The sequence below is a fragment of the Cardiocondyla obscurior genome, linkage group LG07 (genome assembly GCF_019399895.1).
Source record: "Cardiocondyla obscurior isolate alpha-2009 linkage group LG07, Cobs3.1, whole genome shotgun sequence".
Lineage (NCBI taxonomy): Eukaryota > Metazoa > Arthropoda > Insecta > Hymenoptera > Formicidae > Cardiocondyla > Cardiocondyla obscurior.
Genome location: NC_091870.1, coordinates 3,039,802 through 3,062,279, shown reverse-complemented (window position 1 = coordinate 3,062,279; position 22,478 = coordinate 3,039,802). Strand labels below are relative to the sequence as shown.

Below are 22,478 nucleotides of genomic sequence, written 5' to 3'. Positions count from 1 at the left end.
AGTTTATTAAATTAAGAATAGTATTGGAAATTTGTGTAAAAAATAAATATTATTAGGCTATTTAAATTTAGATTACGATAAAAAATAATTTTTTAAAATTATTCCATATTTTTTTTATTAAAAAAAAATTAATAAAAATCGATAAAAGCAAAAATTATAGAAATAATAATTGCACTTATGTTTCTTTTGCTCACGTATGCAATATGATAATGTGATAGCAATACGCCGCGAGATTCGGCGCATCCACACGTTATTTTACACCCACAATGTAGATCGTAAAGTTCTCGATCGTATCTCGAACAAAATATCGACTCGAAAAGCCAGTGAGAGCGGAATCGTGCGTTATGGGCGGATTTCGGCGATAGGCTTTTCGAGTTTTCCGTTCGTAAATAAACGGAGGCACCGCGCAAAGAGGAATAATTCATAGCTCGAGTAAAAGGCGACTCTCGCGCATTCGCATTTCCCCTCGCGAAATTAACGACGCGCGAAGATGAACGGAATTTACGGAAGCGAAGTCCGTACTTTTTGCGACTACGTTATTTTCCCTCTCCTACCGCTGCGTTGAGTAAATACCGGGTAATATACTAATGAGCAACGTCGGCGCTTGCCTTAAGTGAACCGTTGTAAATTCGTTTAATTCCCGAAGATTTAATTTCTCCCCACCGGATAAAACCGAGAGCATTCCGGGAACTGCTTTTATACAGAGTGTTTCACAATTTATCCCGGGTCTCAATCTTGAAAATTCTTCAATAAATTTACCTCGTCTTCTACTAATATTAAATTTCTCCTACAATTTTTCTTACCAGTCAGTCAAAAAAAAATAAAAATAAAATAAAATAAAACTACTAGCTTGATTGTGCAAATTGATTAAAAATAAGGCACGACTATTTTCGCTTATTTTCTAATTAAAACGGTATCTTAAAAATCGGAGATCTCGATGTAGCAGTTTGCGTCGGAAAGTTTCTCGAAGAAAACACCTTTCGCGAGCTGTCGCACCGCGAGCGGCCGTCCCGTCGGATCTCCCGTTTTCCGTGCGAGTAAGAAATTTTGGGAGGGGTGCAACCGTCAGCTCCAATTAGCGATCCATTGTCAGGCAGATCCGTGTGTACGCAATCGGGCGCTCTATTGAAAACTTCCCACACGGTCCCGGGTCGGGATGCGGAGTGAAATAGCGTCCAGTTTATTTTCCAACCATTCGGCAACAACGAGTTTCTACAGCGTTAGTAAGGCCGCTTGAAAGCTATTTGTCGACAGTGACCGCCTCCGTCCGTCATCGATCGCCATCGTGACATCGAAACGGGGAAAATTAACGAGAACGCGGGAGAAAAGGTAAAGCGGAAGCGAGCGAGATAGGAGGCTAAAGGGAAAGAGACAACGAAGTCCCTGTTAAATTTCCAATCGACTCGTCGCTCTTTTGAGTGATCGATCGCGAAAGCTTTCCCGTCATCGGCGTTTTCTCCTCGTTAACGAGCGGGTCGGAAAGTCTCAAAATTTAAGAATCGCCCGTCTTTCATGGTGTCGGGATAACGTCATGCGCCCGATTAAGATTGCACCTTTAATCCGCTGGTCAATATACCGAGGTCAAATAAAACGGATCTTTTATTCCACACGATGTAATAAAGTTTCGTCACTCGTAAACATAGTAATACAGAGTATTTTAAAGGATATCGTAATATTTAGTAGAATAAATTATGAAAAAGTTTGTCGCGAACCATTCGTGTGATTTTATCTCGCGCAAGATGGAGAAATGTTTTCTAAGACGTGCTTATTATCGCCGACGTTTTTCAACTATTTTCTCGGCGTTGCTTTTTATTATCGAGATTGGCGCTTAATGAAATATTTACTAGCGAAAGAGAAGCATTTTACTCAACTTTTTTTGCGCGACGTGAAGAACGACGGGGAAACTGAAAGTCACTAGCAACAAACTGTCAGTTTCCTCAAACGGCATGAAGTCGATAGAGAGTATCCTCGAGCGCAACTTGGCAATTGCTTGCTTCCGAGGATGTAATGTATATATATTTTTTTCCTTTTTTCTTCCTTTTTCTTTTTTTTTTTTTTTTTCTTTTTTCTTTTTTTACTCTTATCAGACGGCTCTTCGACTCCATTACCGGTAGACGAGCGACGTAACCAACTTCGAGAGGTACCGCGCGGGTTTCGCTCTTTTTCGCTGCCTCCAGTTGTTGACTCTACCGCCGCGCCGGGCCCGACGTGCTTTTTCGAAAGCTCCATAAACACGAGCTTAACGATCGTGCTAACTCGAGCAAATTCGAGAGAAAACGCTGCAGACGAAAAATATTTCGCTTCGGAGAAACACATAAGATTATGACATGTACCGTGTCCCGTGCGACAAAAAGTAAATAAATGACTCGGAGTATTATAAAATCTTATTCGAAAAATTACTTTTTACTTTTTTTAATTCGCACGCTAGGTATTTATATCAGAAAATAAAAAAATTTTATTATTAAAAATTATAGTAATAATTTCGAAGAAATTGAAATAATAAAAATCTAGCAACTGCGAGCGTCGCGAGTGGAGGTGAAGGCCTCGTGAGTGATATAGATACTGATCTCACTCGATTGACGATCTATTAACAAACTATGCGCATCGTCGTCGCGCGCTGCTCGTCGCAAATCTGCCCAATTATTGCGACGGGAGACTCGGAAATTCCGCATCCGTAGAGATCTCTAATGACGTTTACGCTGATTACCCAACGCCGATGTCCTACGCAAGCTCGCCACTTCAACTCGCGCAGATAATAGGGACGCGATGCGACGCGGTATTGTATTGTTGCATCAACTAATTGGATGCGAAAGAGTGTGCGTGAAAGAGAATGGAACGAACGCGTTAAAAATCACGGGTGTTTGCACGCAAACGAAAGAGAAATTAAAAAAAATTAAAAAAAAAAATAAAAAACCCCCCTGAGATGGAAACACCGAATGACACTTGAATATCGATTCGACGTCATTGATACCTTTTGTAGGCACTTTAATTAATTAATATTAACATGCTTGTAAAATATCACCGAACAAATCTTTCCTGCCCTCCTCCTTTTTTTTAATTGATAAGAAAGAACAATAGCGTCCCGTAATACTTGTTACTTCCTGATTTCCCATTAGGGAACGAATTTCTATGTAATTTTATATCCGCTGTCTTTACAACTACAGTATTTTTTATAAAACTGGGAAAAGCTACATGTCTGTCCGAGCCGTCTAAAGAAGATTCTTTGTTCGTTTACGTTCGCAAAACAACACGATGACCTTTATAAAATTCGATATTGGTAATTTTTTTTTTTCCTTCTTTTTTTGCCGCGATTCGGTATCGTTGTAACCCGGTTTTCGACTCAAAGGGCGTCATTGAAAGACATCCGCGCGCACGAAGAGAATAAAATTTCATCAAAGAACGTGCCTTTTATCCCACGCGCCGCGAAATAAATACTCTTTTCCCCGACGATAAAACTTTTTTTTTTTATTTTTTATCTTCTATCACCGTCATCGAAAAAGCCAAACAGGGACTTTCGGCGCGACCGAACTTTATTTATCGCGAGGTTTACCGCGAACCGCGAGATATGACGGACTTACGGGTAACGAAAATTGAAGGAAGTTGCCCGTCGCGATTTTTCACGATTTTTCAGGATCCTCCCGACCAAGTCGCGAATGAGATTGAGAGTGTTCCGTGATGGAAGTCCCGGCCGCGTAAATGCCTGCACGTGACAGTCGCGATTTAACGTCAATCCACTGAGTAGGCGACGCGGCGGAAAAGAACAGACAGATAAAAGCGACCCTTCGATCCGTGTAACAAGCCGGGCTTGTTCTCCGCTTTTCGGGGAGAATACGGAACTAGCGTCGCGAAGGAAAAACGATTTGTACGAACTTGTTTTCTGCCAACTGTAAATAACACTTTTCACGAAGTGCGGGCTATTAAGTTCTCAACTTTTTTTTTTTTTTTTTCTTTACAACGCGCAACTTTTTGTGTAAAATTCCGAAGAGATTTCATAATTGCGCTTAAAAATTTACTCGGAATATATATAATATATGTATATGTATATGCCTTTCCGTAATTCCTCTCAATTTCATTTAGCGCGATTAATCTTATACTGTCAGTATCTCGAACATTAAAACAAATAACGTTTTTAATTAATCCATTCAATATCTACGGCTGAACAAAAGTGATATACCGTATTTGGATATATACGCTACGCATTTTCGGCCGTGGCAATTATTATTTAATTTAAAAGTGATAAATTAATTAATATCACAGTAGCCGCGTCGTGGAAATATCTCCGTTCTTTATCAAATTATTGCCGACTAACGTTATTACTGCATCACTCATCTTCGCTAAGAGGCGGCTAATTCAATCACGTGTTCAGTTGCGACCAAAGCGAAGCAAAACCCGGAAACGTTCTTTCCATTCTCTCTCCCTGCCTTGAAGTCGAGTTCGTCCCCGCGGGATATAATTTCAGTTTTACATCTCGTGGACCGCATTTTCCATATCTCGCATAATGGAAAAAGTTATCCGGCAAAGTGGATTTTGTCCCAAAAGCAGATTTAAGAAGTTTAAAATTATACTCAGGATTATATCGGGATTATACAATATAAATAACAACTTTTTTTCGTTTTTTTCTTAAATATTTTTAATCAAATAAAATTGAAAAAGAAAAAAATTATATATAGATTGCAGTAATTTTACATTAATTCCAATTACAATGAAAATTTAGCGCAATTTAATCAAGCGTCACGACGAAGCGGGGCTTATTAGACAAATTTGTAAATCGCGGAAGTTAATCGAGCACAAATAGGTATCGAGGGCCGATCGAATGTCAAATCGCGTATTACGTCGCGCTGACGGATGTTTCACCGTGATCGGATTATCTCAGGTAGCACAAGAGCACGTCAAAACCAGGTAAATCTCCGCCGCCGCTGTCGCGCAGCCATCCGCGGCAGCCATAATTTTAGATCTCGGCGTGTACCCGGGTGCCGCGCATGGTCGTCGACGTTTCGTCTAATCGAAGAAGTTATCGGGCGAAATTGCTTTCTGTGGCTTTAACGGTGCAGTCGTACATCGGACGGCGGTGCCCGTGGGAGGCTGCAGAAAGCTAGCGCATATAATGGGACAGATCAAAGGAGCTTCCGGCCAAAGCTTATCCGCTTCGTGTACTATGCGCAAGATAACGCGGCGGCCGGGATACGTGTGTATGTTGCGTGGTATGGCTGTGCAAATACGCGCTCCGCCGAGCGCTCACAAAGAGGCGTGCATCTCTCGCTTTTGGAGACGTAAATTATTCGCATATTACATCTGCGAGCCCTCGAAAATCCAGACGCGCATTCGGACGTGACGATTAATATTCCAGTGACTCGCATCAATACTTTACTCGTATTTATATAATTGAACGAGATATCGAACGAAACGGACGACGATGCCGGGCGCGCGTCGTATGTACCTATACGTACGTACACGTGTACGCGTAATACCCGCGTACTGTTAACTATCATTTAAATAAATTATTCAGGAAATAAAACGGAGATAGTCGCGGTATTATATGTAGTTCGAACGAAGCGCAATCGCGCACGAAAGGGAAAAAAAAAACGAAAAAAAAAAACTTTTTAGCCCGCTCGGGTTCAGCACATTGTTCTCGTTTTCGCGAAGGCGCTGCATCGAAGAACAAGGAGACCCACGATCTCTCCTCTCGGTCTTTTAAGCTTCCATTATCAAGGAACTCCCGGCGTTCAGATGGATGGCGCGCGTTTTCTCCACCGCCTCTTTTTCCACTTAGTGCATCGAGACGAGAAGCAATTTATAGCGCCATCGTTCGAGAACTTTTCCCCGCCATACTCTTGAAATGATATACTTATTAATATGCATCAAACCGAGTACTATCTCGCGTACGCGTAAAACGTTAACGCGCGCCAGGTAATATACGTAGGGACCCGATAAATCAATACGTAACGTTAATATTTGTTTAAACGTCACGATTGTTTATTCAACGCGATAAATCACATGAACAAATTGCGAAGTCTAGTATAATGCGTCAATAATCCGTCGACTGTTGAGAGCATAATCGATCACCCGCGCCTGTAAAATTGTCGTTTGAAGGTAGATATCGCCGGCGATGGCTAAACAGCGAAAACATCAACTTGCTCGCTCAGTGTAATTGACAGTGAAACTGTAGACGGTTATTGAGAGTTTGCGACGCGTGTTACGCCGCTCGTTGCTTTGCATCTCGATAAAAACCGATGTAATATAAAAAACGTGATAAATTACGACGCGGTGGTATCAGTAGAATTTTCAATATCGCGCCATTTTTATAGAACACGGGATATAGAATTATTTGATCGTAATGGAAAAAAAATGGAATTGTTACGTTTCCCGCTTTGCACTTTTGACCCGAGACTCGTTACGCGCTCGCGTGTTTCAATAAATAATGAAAGAATGAGCGAGTTAAATAAGCCTTGACGGGTTTTCACATTTCACTCGCACGGTCCGTAATTAAAAGACCCGTTATTGAAATATGCGTAATAATCGTCGAGACGTGGTATCGAAAATTCATATCGAACCGCGCCGCATCCTAAATCTCGATCCCGCTGTTAGTTGGCCTTCGAAAAATACGGGACAAACGCGTCGCGACGTTATAAACGCGAGGGGGGTTGCGGCGGTGCTCATTAATTCGAGTATAATCGGCGCAAATGGCGCTGAAATCAGAGAAAACGAGCGAAATTTGTCACTCGGGCCATGATTCGCGAAAATTAATAAGTCCCGGGAGCGCGCGTCCAATATATCCGCGCATTAATTTCGCCCGGAATGGGAGTGAGCGGCGAAACCCACGCGTAATCGATACACCACACGTCCATGTAAAAGTGTGTAAGCATTATAAGATGTATTTATACGCGGGCGAACGTTGACTCGCCCCGCTGACAGACTCGCTCGCAGAAAACTCCGTGCCAATTAGTGATCACGTAATTAGCCGTGTGCCGTTAGTATTGACTCGAACGAGTATTATTGTTCTGTGATTAACACAGGTTGCTGCAGGCCCAAGTAAAATGGATCGAATTACTTGGGGAACAGCGCTCGCAGCTGTTTCAAGATTAGTTTACGGGAGGGAGATCACTTTAAATTAAATATAATACAATTACAGCGCGGAATTTGCTCGATAACTTTGAAATAAAAAATATTTGCAATATTTGTCGGAAAACAGCAATAATTAATTAAACATCTGTAATCTGCATTTCAGTAAAAAGTAATAACCGTTACCAAAAAAAAATATATATATATATTTCGTACAAAAAGGTTTTACCGTTCAACTCGGAAAATAATAGAAAAATAAATTGATTATTTGAACACAGTGCAATTTATGAAATAAAAAGCAATTTAATTATAAAATTTGTTTTCTCTTTTTTCCATTTTACGTCTAATCGACGACAAATTGATGTTAAAAATTTAAAACTTCTAAATTGTTCGTCATCGTGTAAAAGAAGACTTATAACGTATTCAAATTTTCCTAATATTCCTCCATTCGACGAATATATAAAAAGCTCGATATCGAAACGATATAGATTATTTCAATCTGAGAAGTAAATTGCGCCGATTGTTCGTCTTTTTCAAAACATTGTTTCCGACGCGGCAACAAGTGACGAATGAAAGAAAATAAATTGTCCGTCGTCATTGCCAAGTACGTCATACAAATGTTAACTCGGCGGACGAAAGTCGGATGAATGCGTCATTAAACTCGTATACAGAAGCGCAATCGTGCGATTTCGGGCGCAAACTCTCCCCGTGGCAGCCGGAACGACGGAAGTTGGCGTGTCAAACGGTGGAGTAGAAAATTTCGCGAAGGCGCGCGATGGTACGTGACAAGTTCCGGCGGCAAGAAGTTTATTAGCGGCATGCGACAATACCGTTTTGCGGAATTACACGTCGCGTAAATATAGTAAGTAAGCACGCGCACGGCAATCTTGTCATTATGACGTTAGATTAATGACGACACGCAACTATGCGATTATTCTTCACGCAAGACTGCTCTTGACAGATCAAATACAACAAAGTTTCTTCAAGAAATAAATTAATACATATGTCTTTGGATCTTTAGATAATTTAGCAAATATTCTCTTTTTTTTTCTTTTAATTACTTTTGTCTCCTCTTTTTAAAATTACTTAAATTTTATCTCTTACATTAAATATTGCACTTATCTTCGCGACGTCTCGTCAAGTGCTTAATGAAAATAAGAAAACTGCTCATCTACTTTCATATAGCATAATAAATCAAATGACGCTTTTATTGAGAGATTCAGCCCCCGTGATACACAGCTCGCTTTTGAAAAGGAAAAAATTTAAATACTTTGTTAAAGATTCTATCTTGAGAAAGCGGGTCGAAAGTTCCTTACCGGAAAGAATAAAGCATGTTGCGATGCTTTTTAAGCACGTCGTTATCGTCCTAGCAGCGTGCACGGTGCAACTTTTGTTTCGTCCTGCAGAAGAATTTTTTTAAAAGACGGAAAACAAGCGCGACAAAAAACCGAGAAAGAACTTGTTAAGAAATTCAATCTTTATATTTTTAGCACAGTGTTTCTCCGTCACATAACTGCAGTAAAGTATACGACGTGACGGTAACATTATTAATAATATAATTTCGCGTTCGGTTTAATTCAATTATTACTCGCGAGATTCATCACTGTCAAAAGAAGCGACCAATGCATTTTCCCAAAGCGCACATTAAATAATTATTAAAATTACAAAAACAATGATGTAAGAGAAATTTAAGGGGAGAAAAAAAAAAGAGACTAAAAATAAGAAAAAAGAAGTAATTTTTTTATTTATTCCGCGTCATAAGCCGATCGAATCGTAAACGAAATCGATAATAAAATTAACAAATACTTATGCGGTATCGCAAATAATCCTACTTCGTCGTCGAGAAATTAGTGTGCAAAGTATCTTGGTACATGCAGCCGCAACTTTTAATAACCACATTAAGCCCGGGCGAGCCCGACGTTCCCAGCAATTCATCGTCGGCATGTCACACCCCGCGCACGTCATTCCGCGACGTTGAAAAGTTTTCCCCGCGATTTTTCTTAAACCGGCGCGCAAAGCTTTCGAGGCGGAAAATATGTATTCTCCCGGTAAACGCTGACGTAACAAACGTCGCGAATTAAACGGCCGAACGAAATTGTTTCGCTTAAAGTTTGAGCGCAAAAACTCGATTCACCGCTGCCGCGGCGGCAGGCAGGCACCGGACATCTATCTCCCCGGAGATGAAAAACCCTGAAACGAGTTCGTTCTCCCTCGTAAAGTTTTCTCGCGCGCGAGTCGCCGGCGCGATCTTTCCTCCCCGCGACCGAAGTTTTCTCGCCCGAGCTTCGCGGCAGTCACCCCCCCTTGTCCGCCACGTTGATGCACTTGCATACCAATGAAATCGTCACACCGAGTACATGCCGGCGAAGATGATGAAGAAAGTGATATAATCATCGTGACGTACACTTCGTTTCACCGTTCGTCTACTTTGCGCAAATCCTCAAAATCTTTTTTTTTTTTCTTTACTTACGTTCTCTTATAACAGTTACCCTATTCGCATGATAATCGTATACGCAGAACTTCAAATGCCAATATGTAGACTGTATATATATATTTTTTTTTCTTTGTAATCGTTTTTGTAAAAATTATAACGCAATTATTTTAATGCTGAGACATGTTAACCGCCGATCGTAATAGCTCGCCTGAGAAATTACTTCTAATGAGTATTTCGTGCGACAAGTTTTATATTTTTCGTCGTGTTTTAGCGAAGCAATTAACGCAAATTGACTGCTGTGTGTATACGACTGGGGGCTGTGTCGCGTGTGTGGTACGATTTCCGAAATAGAAACCGGTGGGTAGCCTGAGCTCGCGAACGGTTAGGGCACGATAGAATATTTTACAGAACGCGGGACGTATCATTCCGACGGTTCAACAAACTTGATGTAACGAGAGAATCTTGCTTATTTGACGAGAATAATGATTAGCATCAATACTGTCGACTGGCACGCACGAGCCAACCGAGCTGTGAACACTGTAAGAAAGCTTGATGGAATCGGACATGCCATTTCCATTTCTCGACCATTCTTTCTTGTTTCTTGAGAAAGTTTCAATGAGGAAACTGCGTTTTCTTCTGTGAAAATATCGATTGGCTACTTGCGCGACCGACTTTGCGGAGTATACATTTTTCTCGATGCCATTACTCGAACAAGACATTAATTTTAATCATCATCGCGTTGATAAAAAAATTCTCTGCATATAAAATAATTAAAATTAATAATAATAATAATGATAGAAATTATTAAAAATAATAAAAATATTTTCAATAAATTTAAGTGCTACAAAAAAAATAATAATAATAATTTACGCAAAGTAATTCTTAATTTCGGCTTGCAATTTTTTATATTTTTTTTTATTATTTTTTCTTCCTTTAAACTCGGATCTTTCGTAATTAAAAATTTTATGTAAAAAGAGCAACTAAATGATTGCGGGAGCTCCTCTTTATTACCCGTGAAAGTGGATCGTAACGCGTTCGACCGGCGGCACGAGGTCTGCATTGCAGATCCTCCGACAAACTATAACAATAGCCTGACAACATAGCGTATGGTGGAGTAACGTCACGGGCGTCTTAATTTCATGCATTGGGAGCGGATCGATGGCTCAGGGGGGTGGTTTTCAACTGCCATCCCCATAAAGCCGGCTACGGTTTGTTTCCGCGCATACCGTTGCTTTAAACTAGGGCTTTACACCGCCCGGGGGAGCGCGCAAAGTTTCCAAGTAACAAACGCGACTCAATAACATATTCTCGATTCAGCTGAAGTGTCTCTTCGCTTTATGACGTTACTACAAGCCAAGCTATTCGCAAACTTGTGAACTTTAACACGCGCCAAGTCTGCGCAAATGAATACCTGAACTAAATTTCTGCCGGGTGTTTATTAAACCGTTTAAAAAAAAAAAGAAAAAAAAAGTAATACGCAGTTACATCGGGAAGGGGGGGAAAAAAAGAAAAAGTTGTACAAGTCTATACATAGAATTTAATTGCTAATTTAATTTACCGCGTCACGTGGAGTGTCTGGATAATAAAACGTCCCTTAGAATCGTCACTTATGTTAATGATTATGACATAGCAAGCAGACCGAACCACTTAAATTAAGTAGGAAATTGTTCCATTTAAAGAGAGTAATATAGCCTCGGGCAATTCTTCGTAATTACGAGGAAACATTTCATAGGGGAGAACGCCACCCCTCGTGTCAACGACCCAAACAAGCCCCGTATTAAGAGGGTCACTGAAATTGCACACGTAAGGTCAGTTTTACTCCGACGGACCTTCGGGAGATAAGTAAAAAACTCGCGGCCCGGGGAAACATAGCTGCGAGCCGTCCCTTCGCATGCGCGCGCCATTTATTATCGCATTACCGTATTTTCGCGTTGTCGCGAGAGCACCGAACGCGAATATTGTTCGAGCGCAAAGGGACGATTTTGTTCGTTAACCCGGCCATAAAGGCAGCCCGGCATGGCTCGTTGAAATCGCACGCGGTGATTCCGCGTAGCGAAGCAAGCGAGGCGAGACGTCGGAATTTCGAGAGACGACGCCGGCGGTACGAACTACTGTCTTTACAAAAGACGAGGTGAATCTCGTTTCTCTACCTCTCCCCTTACCCCGTAACCGGCGATGCGTGTAAGCTCAGTCGCAACATTCCGAGTTCTGGATCTTCCGGCACTTCGGGATTCATCCTCGAGACCGCCGTCGTCAAGAGGGAGAGAGAGTGAACGCGCGCGAAAGCGAGGGCGGAAAAGAGACGAGCGTGCGCGAAAAAGTAAGGGAGAAAAAAAAAAAAAAAGAGAGAAGAGGGAAAAAAAAAGAAGGAAGCGAAGAGAGTTAAAGCGAAGAGGGAGAAAAGGCGTCGGGCGAGAGACGAAAGGCGCGAAGGCGGCGACGCAGAAGTGCCGCCGAATGGAGTGCAAGATGGTGCACGTCCATCCCATCCAACCAACCTTTCTTCGTTCTCTACCGCGTTTTACTTCCTCTGCGGCTTCTCTTTCGGGCCGATCTTCCTCGTCGCTCCTTCGCGCGCTTTCAAGGCGGCAGGCTACGCATCGATCGCGGAATGAAAAGTACTACGTTACTACTGTAAAGCCCGGGGTTGTGTCTAGTATAGACGCGCGATTTAGGGGCGCGATACCCTGCCGCAGCCGCTAGAGACGCGGAAGTGTAGCGAGTGAGAGGCCCGGCGTAATCGGGACTGAGCCTCGTGGACCGTGGACGTGTTCGGACCGGTGCAACAAAAAAAGCGCATGTAAGCGGCGGTGTGCCTCGTGCTGAATAAAGTAAAGTTAACACGTTTGAAACGCGTCTCATTATATAAAACAGCCCACATCCTGAGGTACCCGACGGTGTGAGTGCCCCGACGTCAGTCACGAAAGAAAAAGAGTTTTTCTTTACACTACTGTGGCCGGTTGAATCGGGAGGGCTGAGTGCATTTTCCATCCGTCACCACCCTGCCGCCGCCGCAGCCGCCATCATCGTCCGATTTTTCGCCTTGTCCCACTACCCCTCCCACCCGCCCACCCACTCACCCCCGCCGCGCGCGCGCTACCCCTCTTTCCCGGTTTTCCCGGTTTTGTCTGTAATGCACACGCGAAACGCTCGAGCGGCGCACTTGCACACGCGCTTTTTACCACCTCACGATCCCTTTGGCATACGAGGTCGTTAACGATTCTCTCTGCGCCGCCGGCTTTTCTTCGCGAAGGAATCCCTTTCGAGATGGCATTCGTTACACTCGATACTCGTTTCAAAGTTACGAGGGTAGAAAAAAAAAATTTTTCTTCAAACAAGCAGCCACGCGTTATCAAATGCAGCCAACGTTACAGATACGACTCCGTTATAACACGCGCGATATTAACGCTAAATATAAAATCCGGGCTTCAAATGTTATTTAATATCGAATTAATATTGAAATGTCATTTAGCTAAAAATATGGAGTAGAAATAAAGTTTGCAAGTTTAGCTGTAAAAAAAAAAAAAAAAACTGATCGTAAAATCGATTTGCTTTGATTATTAACAACAAAGAGCGACATTTCAAAAAAAAAAAAAAACATATTCATATATCTCGCAAGAATTTCGAGTAATTCGTAATTTATTATGTCAACTCTTTTTTTACCTTACGTAAATTTAAGTATTCTCTTATGCGTAAATAGAAGAAGCGCAGTAAAAAAAAAAAAATTCTAAAAATTTGTTCGCCAGGCGAATAAAACTTACGCACCTTGTAACACATTGTTTTAACTCATCCGACGGATTCATCGCGCGTGATGCGAGATGCGGCATAAATATTTCTCTCGTACGCTTTGAGCTTTTCGTGCATGCGTTCGCATTTCTGTTAGAGGGCCCAACGTTTTCTCGCCGTGAAAAGAAGCGACAATTATACATTCCCTTTTAACGACTCCTTTCCCGTCGCTGTCATTGTTCTCCCGGCACGTCAGGCTCTCATTGCCTCTGCGCGCCGAATGCATTTTCTTTGTACCGGCGAGACCCGTTTCAATGATCTTCTCTCCTTCCCTCGGACCCGCGGAAATTTACTCGTTTAATAAAACTCGCGCGCCAGACTCGGAGTAGGTAACGCGAATTCTTCGCAGCTTTTCGAAATCTCACTCCCCCGATAAAAGATTAGTTTCCAAAACTATGCCCGCAAAAATGCTGGCCTTCATTACGGCGTACGCCATCGATCCCGGGCGCTTGGGAAATATGTTCTACAATCTGATTTTCACAAACAATGTTAACAACGTTACTCACCTAACGAAGGGACGAAAGTCAAACTGGACGAGGCTAGCACGAATCTGGAACAATACAGATATATACGATGTTATTATTAGTCGCGCCAGAGTTTGTCGCGTAATTGTAACTAACTTCGACTTTAACTAAGCGAATAATTAGTTACCGTTTCCCGAAAGCCGCAGTATGTCGAAACAGCGTATTGTAAAACGTAACAAAGTGCTCTATTGTACAAACAGAGCTGGGGATTCTGACGAATTGCAAATCGTTGCATCACAATTGCCGCGCAAGTGGGTATTTCTCGGAAAATAAAAGCGACTCTTTCGCGATGCTCCTAATTATCTAAAAGTTTAAAAGAAAAAAACAATTAAAAAAAAAAAATTTCTCTATTTATTTTATTTTATTTTATTTTTTTTTTCTTTTTTACTTATTGCGTACGAAAAGTACCGCGTTACGGTTATAGCATTTGAACGTAGCGAGACTTGATTTAAACTCCAGTCTGGCAAGTGTTAAAGCAAATACCCGGCTGGTTAAATAATTAAGAAACTTATCAAAATTACGAGGCGGCAAGGACCGACGGCGGTATGAAAATCGAGTTGCGCAAACAGATTATCGCATATCGGTTAAGCTGGTTTTCATGACAAGGAACGTACATTAGTACAGAGGACGTCTTCGTGTCTCCCGCCGACGAGTGTGCACGCCGAGAGGAAACTCGTATGTAGCCGCGAAACGAAAAGTTTTCGCGGAAACATCGCAGTTTAATTGAGTGCTAGAATGTGGAGGACGCGTCTCTCGTGTAACTAACCGCCGGTGAAATTAAATTCTTATTGCCGCTAGTCTACGAGAAAATAGGAAAAGCTTGTTTTACCTTCGCTCAAACGGGACTTGTGCTTTTGCAGTAACTTAAAAATAAAAACAAATTCAAACTCGGTCGCAAATTAATGGCACAAAAACCATCGCAATATTTAATATAGTGAGATATCGCGACATTTTTCTACAGTCGTTACAAGTCTCTTATTTTTATTTTTTTTTTTTTACACGTATAAGAAGTTTGCGTCAGCGAGAAAAATTTGTCACATTGCTAATTTTTAATGGATATAAATTGTAGCACCGTTGCATTTTGCCGGCACACGAATCCGTGTATTAATCTCATGAATAAAATCTTGTTTATCACATTATTCAACCTGCCAACGAGCACAGTAAAGCGCGCAACATTTTTCTGAAACACTACTGAAATTTTCATCGCACGGAAAAAGAGAATGGGAGAAAGCGGCGCCGGAGAAAACGTGGAAAATAAATTTCTATGGCCAATCCAGTAACGCGTTAGAGGATTCGGGATTACTAAGGTTTTGTTCCGCCGTTAATCCTTTTTCGTCGTATTTCGTTTGCGTTAATTCCCGTTAGCGTTCCCCGTGTGACATCATTTATTAAACCCCGAGAGGCGGATTTGCTTAGCGCGTGGGATTTGACGGTAAAACGCCATAAAACGGGAAAGAGGGGAAGGGGGGGGGGAGAATGCAGTTCTTGCGGTCGCCACGCATGTCGGTGCGTATGACGACGAGCTCGTCAGTTACGCGCGCTCACTTGGATATCTTCGACCGACATTTAAATATTTCACATTTATTTAACGCAACGAGGAGGATAAATCACTTTTTCATCATCGACCGCGCACATAAACATCCCGCGTGTTTCTTCACGCCGAGATTAACTTAAGCTTTAATGTTATTTGTATCACTCGACGTCGATATCGAAAAAATATAATATACGTATATGGAGCTTTGTAAATAATTACGAAAATAAAACATAAGAATTTACAGTGCAAGAATATTTTTTTACGGTACAAAAAAAGAAAGAAAAAAAAAAGTATTATTTTTTGACGCAAGAAAATCATAGCGTTCTCTTTTTAGAACGATAATAAAATTTGAGATTATATATGTCAGATCAGATTATGTACCTACTCTAAGTATAATAAACTATGCAAACTTTATAACGCGCTATTCGCGGATTCAGCGAATTCCAGCCAGCTTCAATTCGCCAAATATAGCAGCCATTACCGTATTAATAAGTCCCCGAAGGTAATTAATGTTCTCGTTGCCGGTCGCGTTTTCGTTACTCGCCGTGGGTCGCCGCCGGATCTGAATTTGTGTAACAAAGCTGCCCGATGATTCACGTATAAATCTTTCCAGCGTAGAGCGAAATTTCATAAGGGAGCAACGTGCAGATCGAACGAAACAAATTGATTTTTCGCGTTGCCGCCGAGCGGAACAAGGGCGGGAGGAAAGGGTAGGTGCGTTCAATTCAGGTATTTCGTAAGCGGAACAGTCGCATGGCATCACGCAGGCATTTCCATTTCCGCGTGGAATGTATGTGTATGCATAAAGCTCGAAAATATCGGCGTGCACACGCCTTCGCGCACATCGAGAGTGCGAGGCACAACGATCGCTCGTAATTTCATATCGCCGAGCTATTTCGGATGCGCGACGCAAACGCGGATATAACGGACGATTTTCGGATTAAATATTATTAAATTTAGGCACGCGACTGGCAGCGTAAAAAAAGAATATTTGTAGAAACATTTCGCAACGTCATAAAAGACGCGCGCAACAAGTCTTGAATTATATTTAAAGAAAAGAAAAAAAAAAAGCACGCTGCGAAATAAAATATTACGGTGATGGAAAAATACGTAATTTAATAAATTAACGTTAATAAAGCTATTACAAGTTATCAATAACTCAATTTCTTCGGCGAGCCACACGCGAGATAAGACGTCTTGGTGAATTTTCAACGATGTATTTTCTATAAGGAAAAGAACTGATCAAATAAAGTGACACGGTTCGTAATAAAATTTCTGTCACAATCGGTGTCAGTTTGATGGTTTCTTATGCACGACATGTACAAATGCTATTATTCTTGGACGAGATTTGAAGTACGAAGAAAAGAAGAGAAAAAACAAAGAAAAAAAAAAAACTTGACGGTTTCGAGTGACAGACGTATTTTTCCGCTCCGTAGAGAGTTTCGATAATCTGCCACCTGTTAGGCTTAAAAATGTCGAGCGAGTCGTTAGAGTGGGGCCCAGAGCTGGAAACCGGCCGGTAAAAAAAATCGCCGTGTATATGCGACACCCGAGAAAAAGAGAGAGAAATAAAACTAGGAACGCGCGCGATATATTTGCAGGCGAAAAACCGGCGCGGCGCCGCCGGGGTGAATAACGGCGCCGCGCCGGAACGAGTCGCCGGAATTTATCGGCGCGATTTTTCGACGAAACGAAAACTGCCCCGCTTCATTTCGCGCGGTAACAAAGCTCGAAGGCATGCGCGAATTGAATCAAATGGTAATTGAAAAACAAAAAAAAATAAAAAATAAAAAAAAAAAAAGAAGAACGTAAAGGCGGAGAGAGAAAAAAAGGGCCAGGCGTGGTATCGCACGGCGGCCGTCAAATTCAATAAACGCCTAACGTTTTCGTAGGAAATTGTTGCAGGAAATTGCACGCTTATTCCGTCTCGATTTTCTCTCTCTACACACGCTTTTTGATGTTCAGGTTAAAAGTGCGTTACGTGAAAAAGCTTGAAAAACACGAACCCGCAGGTGTTGAACGACTCTTTTAATTTGGCGCCGCGCCGATGTTCGTTATAATAATCCGGCAATTTTCTGTGGGAGAGAGCTCGCCCCGGCGTTTCGTCAACCATTGTTTTCACCCGTATTTCACGTCGACCGACAGCGAAGACGGAAATAATTTCATTTTCTCCGCGGTCTGCGGGTGAGGGGCTGGGTTTAACGGGTCAAATGGACACGCGCGCCGTGCCACCGTGTCAGGAATGAAATTTTGCCTCGCCGCCGCTCGGCGCTGGCTTTCCTGGAATTTTTATCGAAGGATCCCTTGGCAAAAGCCATCCGACGCCGCGCGGACACGAATTATTGCCACTGCGGAATTTTCATCCCGGTCTAACCTACTGGGAGCCAGCAGCGGCAGCTGCTGCCGCCACTGCTCGCCTCCTCCGCTCGAATAATTTCCATTCCACGATTTGCTTAATTCTGCCCCGCTCGCTCTCTCCTCCGGCCAGTAATCTTCGCGGAATTAAGAAAACCGTATTATCTCTAACCGTGAAAATCGATCGCCGAGAAACGTGGATGCTGTACATTCTCGTTATATTGAAAATTGTACCGCCGCGAATGTCGACAATACGTTTCCCTCCGTCTACCCCAAAATTTGAAGAAAAAACTGGTCGGTGACGCGAAGAATATTTTTTTTTCAGAGATCGATTGACGCAATATGCCAAGTTTAAATTGACGCACTACGATGTACTAAATTAAATTTTGATAACAGTCGTATTTCAATTTTTGCGACACAATGGAGCGTATTCTTTTTTTTTTCTTTTTTTAGAAATAAAATTCACTTTGTACTTTTAATTTGCCGTTTGATTTAATTAATAACTGTATTTGAAAAATATTTTTAATAACTCAATTTGATTATATGCGTATTAATAATAGTTGTAATACGTGATTGTTAGTATGTCAGCAAAAAATATGACGTGTAACGAAGTATGTAATATTAATCTCAAGATATAAGAAGTTTTCTTAAGTTAACGACATATTACGTCACTTTATAAGTGAACTTCAGCAGCTTACTTCTTACAGAATTTTAATTTTCTTGCGAAGTCACTTTAAAACGGAACGTTAAAAAGACTAGAGAGAAAATTTCGTCGACTAAATTTTTTTCGTAAAAAAAGAAAAAAAATATTTTTTAATAATCAAAGAAATCACATAATAGATAAGACGCGCGAATGAGAAATTCTACGTATTACAAGCCGTGCATGCTGTCGCAGACCAGATGCGAATTATGAATATTTTCATACGAACAAGATTGATCTAGTTCCTCGACGCCATGCCAAACTTTTTATCGAGCCGGGGTCGTATATCGGTGGTAGCGTCTCACGAGCTTTCAAAAGGGGGTAAAAAAAAAGGCTCGCGCAATGTCATCGATTTCACATCGAGGGCGCAAAGAATTAACAAGGTCGAATCGACAACTTAATTAAAGAACATTCCGCAGGCACAAACGAATAACTCTCCACATTTCTCACTCGCCTTTTTCTATCCCTGAATAATCGCCCGTACAGATCTAAGAAAAATTTTCATCGGCATAGCGCCCACGATTTTTAAAAAATTATTCGTCGACTATTAAAATCGGGACACGTCAGTCGAATAAAAATTAAGCCAACATTTACCCTCGCGACAGGCGAAGTAAAAATAATCGAGAGAACCAATCGGAAAAGGAAAAAAGAACCAACAGGAAACGATGTTTCTATAACACCTCCTTAAATAGAAAAATCATTTTTTAAATTTTCGACGATTTAGAACTTGAAAGGCATATCGCTGATAAACGCCGACACGCGCTGTCACTCAAGCGACTTGGGATTCGTTCATATACGGGGTCGGAAAATTTAACTGGGTCACGTTTCGTTTCGTTTCGTTTCGCCCTGCAACGGCGGCTCGCCCCGCCGTGAAATTGAGCTCGACGCGCAACAGTGCCTGCGAAAGTGGACGAGCGGCCGAATTAAGTCGCCACGCAAGTTGTCACATAACGGACAGATAGAACTTTATAATTGAACCTGCAAATTCGCGGCCCGAAACGCAAACACGGCCGCAAAGGAAAGCCGATAGCTTTTCGAGAGCTATATTTGATTCGTTTAAAGCGTGCTTGTGTGTGCAAATGCAAATCGTGCTTGCACACAAATATTACTAAAAACTAAAGCCTTATTATGGAAATTTTAACTCGAGAATTATATTGTTTTCTGGCGAAGTACGAATGTATTATTTAAAGTTTCATCTTCGTAATAAATGGTATTTTCTTAATCACAAAATATCAAACGTCAAAACAGCAATCCTGTCGCGTAACTGTTTATTAATGGTTCGTGGGGCTTCGGATTTCGTTTGCGTTCCGAATAATTAATCAAACATTATTTGTCGCACAGTTTGACGCCTTTATTTTCAGCAGGCAAGAAATTTAAAGTCGAACTGTGTAGGTATTTTATTTAATTATCACGTTACGTAGTAAAGTATAAATATATAGCTCGGTAACACGAGCGGCAATTGCCACTCCTTTTTTTAATACGCCAAGCAAGCAGCGTACGTTACACATATCGTGTAATACTTATTTAACCCGCTACAACAGTAATATTAATTAATCTAATAAAATTTCTCTTGCATTTATCGTCCATAAAATAATATTAAATTTTATATCTCTCACATATCTCTTAATAATAAAAAATTAACCATAAAATGCGTCGCTTCTATATTTTATCTCAATCTTGTTCTTTTTAAATATACTCAACGTTACAGAGCGCGCAAGTTTCGCGTTATTTATTCTAATTTCATCCACGTAAAAGAAAACGGTTTTGCATTTAATAATTTTTAACAAGTCGGAAAGTTTCCGCGACCAGGCCGCGTGCGTTTGCGAGTCGCGTTATTTCCGCGTAGCGGCGAGTAGAGGCCAACGACATAAAAACGGGCGTTGCGACTCGCGCTCGCGGTTCGAGAGCATCGCCCGGCACAGCTGGCCGACCGCGCGATTTGGACCTACGACAATCTCGGCCGGCGACGCGGCTCGCGCGCGCGGTGCGGGAGCATCGCCCGGCACAGCCGGCCGACCTCGCGCGACCTGGACCTATAACAATCTCGGCCGGCGACACGGCTCGGGCGCCTCGATATTCGGCCCTTAGCGCAAAATTGTCGCGCGTAGCGAAACTCAATCGCGCCGAAAAATATAACTGCATCTCTATAGGTATAACATTATTAAGCTACGTTAAGACGTTTTTCAAAAAAAATTAAGTTTTACGTTTGCACGTCTCATTAATTTGTAATTAAACATTGCAAAGCGCGCGATTACGCTAGCGAGTAAAAAAAAAAGAAAAGTGGATATTTAATGTAACTTTACCTAAGACTCGTGATTCTTCTGCGATAAGTAATCTGTATATACGTATGATACTAATCACATTGAACTTTTTCTGTTTCAGATAAAATTCCGGAGGAGGAAAGGAAGTCTTTTCACCGAAGGAGAATCAGCCCGACATCCCACAAACATCCTGAGAGGAGGAAGAGGCCTAGGAGAGGCATCATGCTTCGGCGGAGCAACCTCTGGGTAAGTTTTTATTAACGCAAAACAGTTACTTAGACGCTTTTATAATTTTTTATCTTAATTATTTAATTGGAAAATTAATTAGAAGCGCGCAATTTTTTTTTTTTTTCCTAAACAGTGACTCAAATATATCTCTACAATTTTATTTATTTATTTGTTACAGATAAATCGAAACTCCGCTGCCGCGCATCGATCAAGGTTTGTCGCATGGCTCCTCTTTTTTTTCTTTTTAGTAAGTAAGCCTTTCGGGTGGGAAAATAAAATAGTATACTAAAAAAATTATATCAGGAATCTATTAAAATTTAATTTAATACAGTAAAATAATACATAATCCTCATTACGCGCGCGCGAAAAAATAAAATATAAAATTATATTTATTAAAAAAATATATGCTCAATTTATGTGTAATAACTTAACTTTATCCATACAGCTTTTTCTCCTCTGGGTTTTTATCTAAACGTAAACGAGAGTTTTGCTTAGATAAAAATCTGAAAGAGAAATTAAAGTATCGCACGCCGATATCAGATTATACGAACCGCCGGCGGTTCGTCGGTCGCTTCGGAAGTATCGCTAGTTGTCGGGCGTTTTTTTTTTACAATTAAATCTTTTTGCGGGAGTGCCGAAATATAACGGACGATATTGCTTAGTCATTCTCGCGATGGTAATTGATCCGGGCGCGTTCGCGAGTGCCCAGTGCGCGGAAGGATGGCTCGACACGTCCCATCTGAGAGGATGAGCAGGCCCAGGAGGCATCCTGCATCGGCGGAGCAACTTTTAGGTAAGCATCAATTATTTTTCTTGAAATAAAATCCGTTAGCATTGTTTCATTAACAGATAATTTTATTTTTAATTATTTAATTAAAGTGTTAATTAGAAACGCGTTTCTTTTTTTCTTTTTTTTTTCCAAACTAAATACCTACATTAATCTACATTAATGTTTTTATTTTATGTTACAGTCACCGGCAGCATCTTCAACTCCGCTGATGCTCCTGCTAATCGGTGAGTCGCATGATTTTTTTTTTTTTAATGCGTTTTGGGGAACGAAATATGACACATTCGAAAATAATAATAAAAATTTGTACAAAAAAAAAAAAATAATAAATATTAAAAATAATCAAAACCACGATTTCTTAAACGAAACTTATTAAAAATTCTTTTTTTATAAATCGTATAAAAAAAAATAAATTTCTCATCACTAGCTGTAATATTAAGGTACGATATTATTCTTTATAAGTTAGGCGGCGATTATAAAGAATTTTTAGAAACGATTCTTATACAGTAGCTCCGTTAGAAATGGCTTCATGAACTAATTTAGTGACGATAGGCTTAGGAATCGATGCGACATCGTGTCCGATATTTACACGTCTACGACAATGCACGCGTGGAGTCTAAGATTAACTCCGAGTCATTAAGCTACCGAAGCTAAGGTCCGTTCCGCCGTGGTATATCTGACACTTGCGTATGTCGCTATAATTTTTAATTGTGGCCCCACCGTGAAACCGTGCGTCTGTCTACCATTAAAACCGGCAATGTGTAATTACGAGGGGACACGTTCGCGCTCCCGGTCACGAAAATGTCCGAA

At 41.2% G+C, this 22,478-nt stretch overlaps 1 protein-coding gene across 8 annotated transcripts in view; it reads right to left on the bottom strand.

Annotated features, from left to right (window-relative positions):
- LOC139104044 (RNA binding protein fox-1 homolog 3) overlaps positions 1-22,478 on the bottom strand; it is a 256,372-nt gene that overhangs the window by 194,526 nt on the left and 39,368 nt on the right. For 7 of the 8 annotated variants that reach the window (XM_070659263.1, XM_070659264.1, XM_070659261.1 and 4 more), the window contains exon 2: positions 13,786-13,829. The exons of the other annotated variant lie outside the window; for it this stretch is intronic. In XM_070659263.1, the coding sequence (XP_070515364.1) occupies positions 13,786-13,829 (44 nt within the window). The remainder of the gene's footprint in view (positions 1-13,785; positions 13,830-22,478) is intronic. 8 annotated transcript variants of the gene reach the window in all.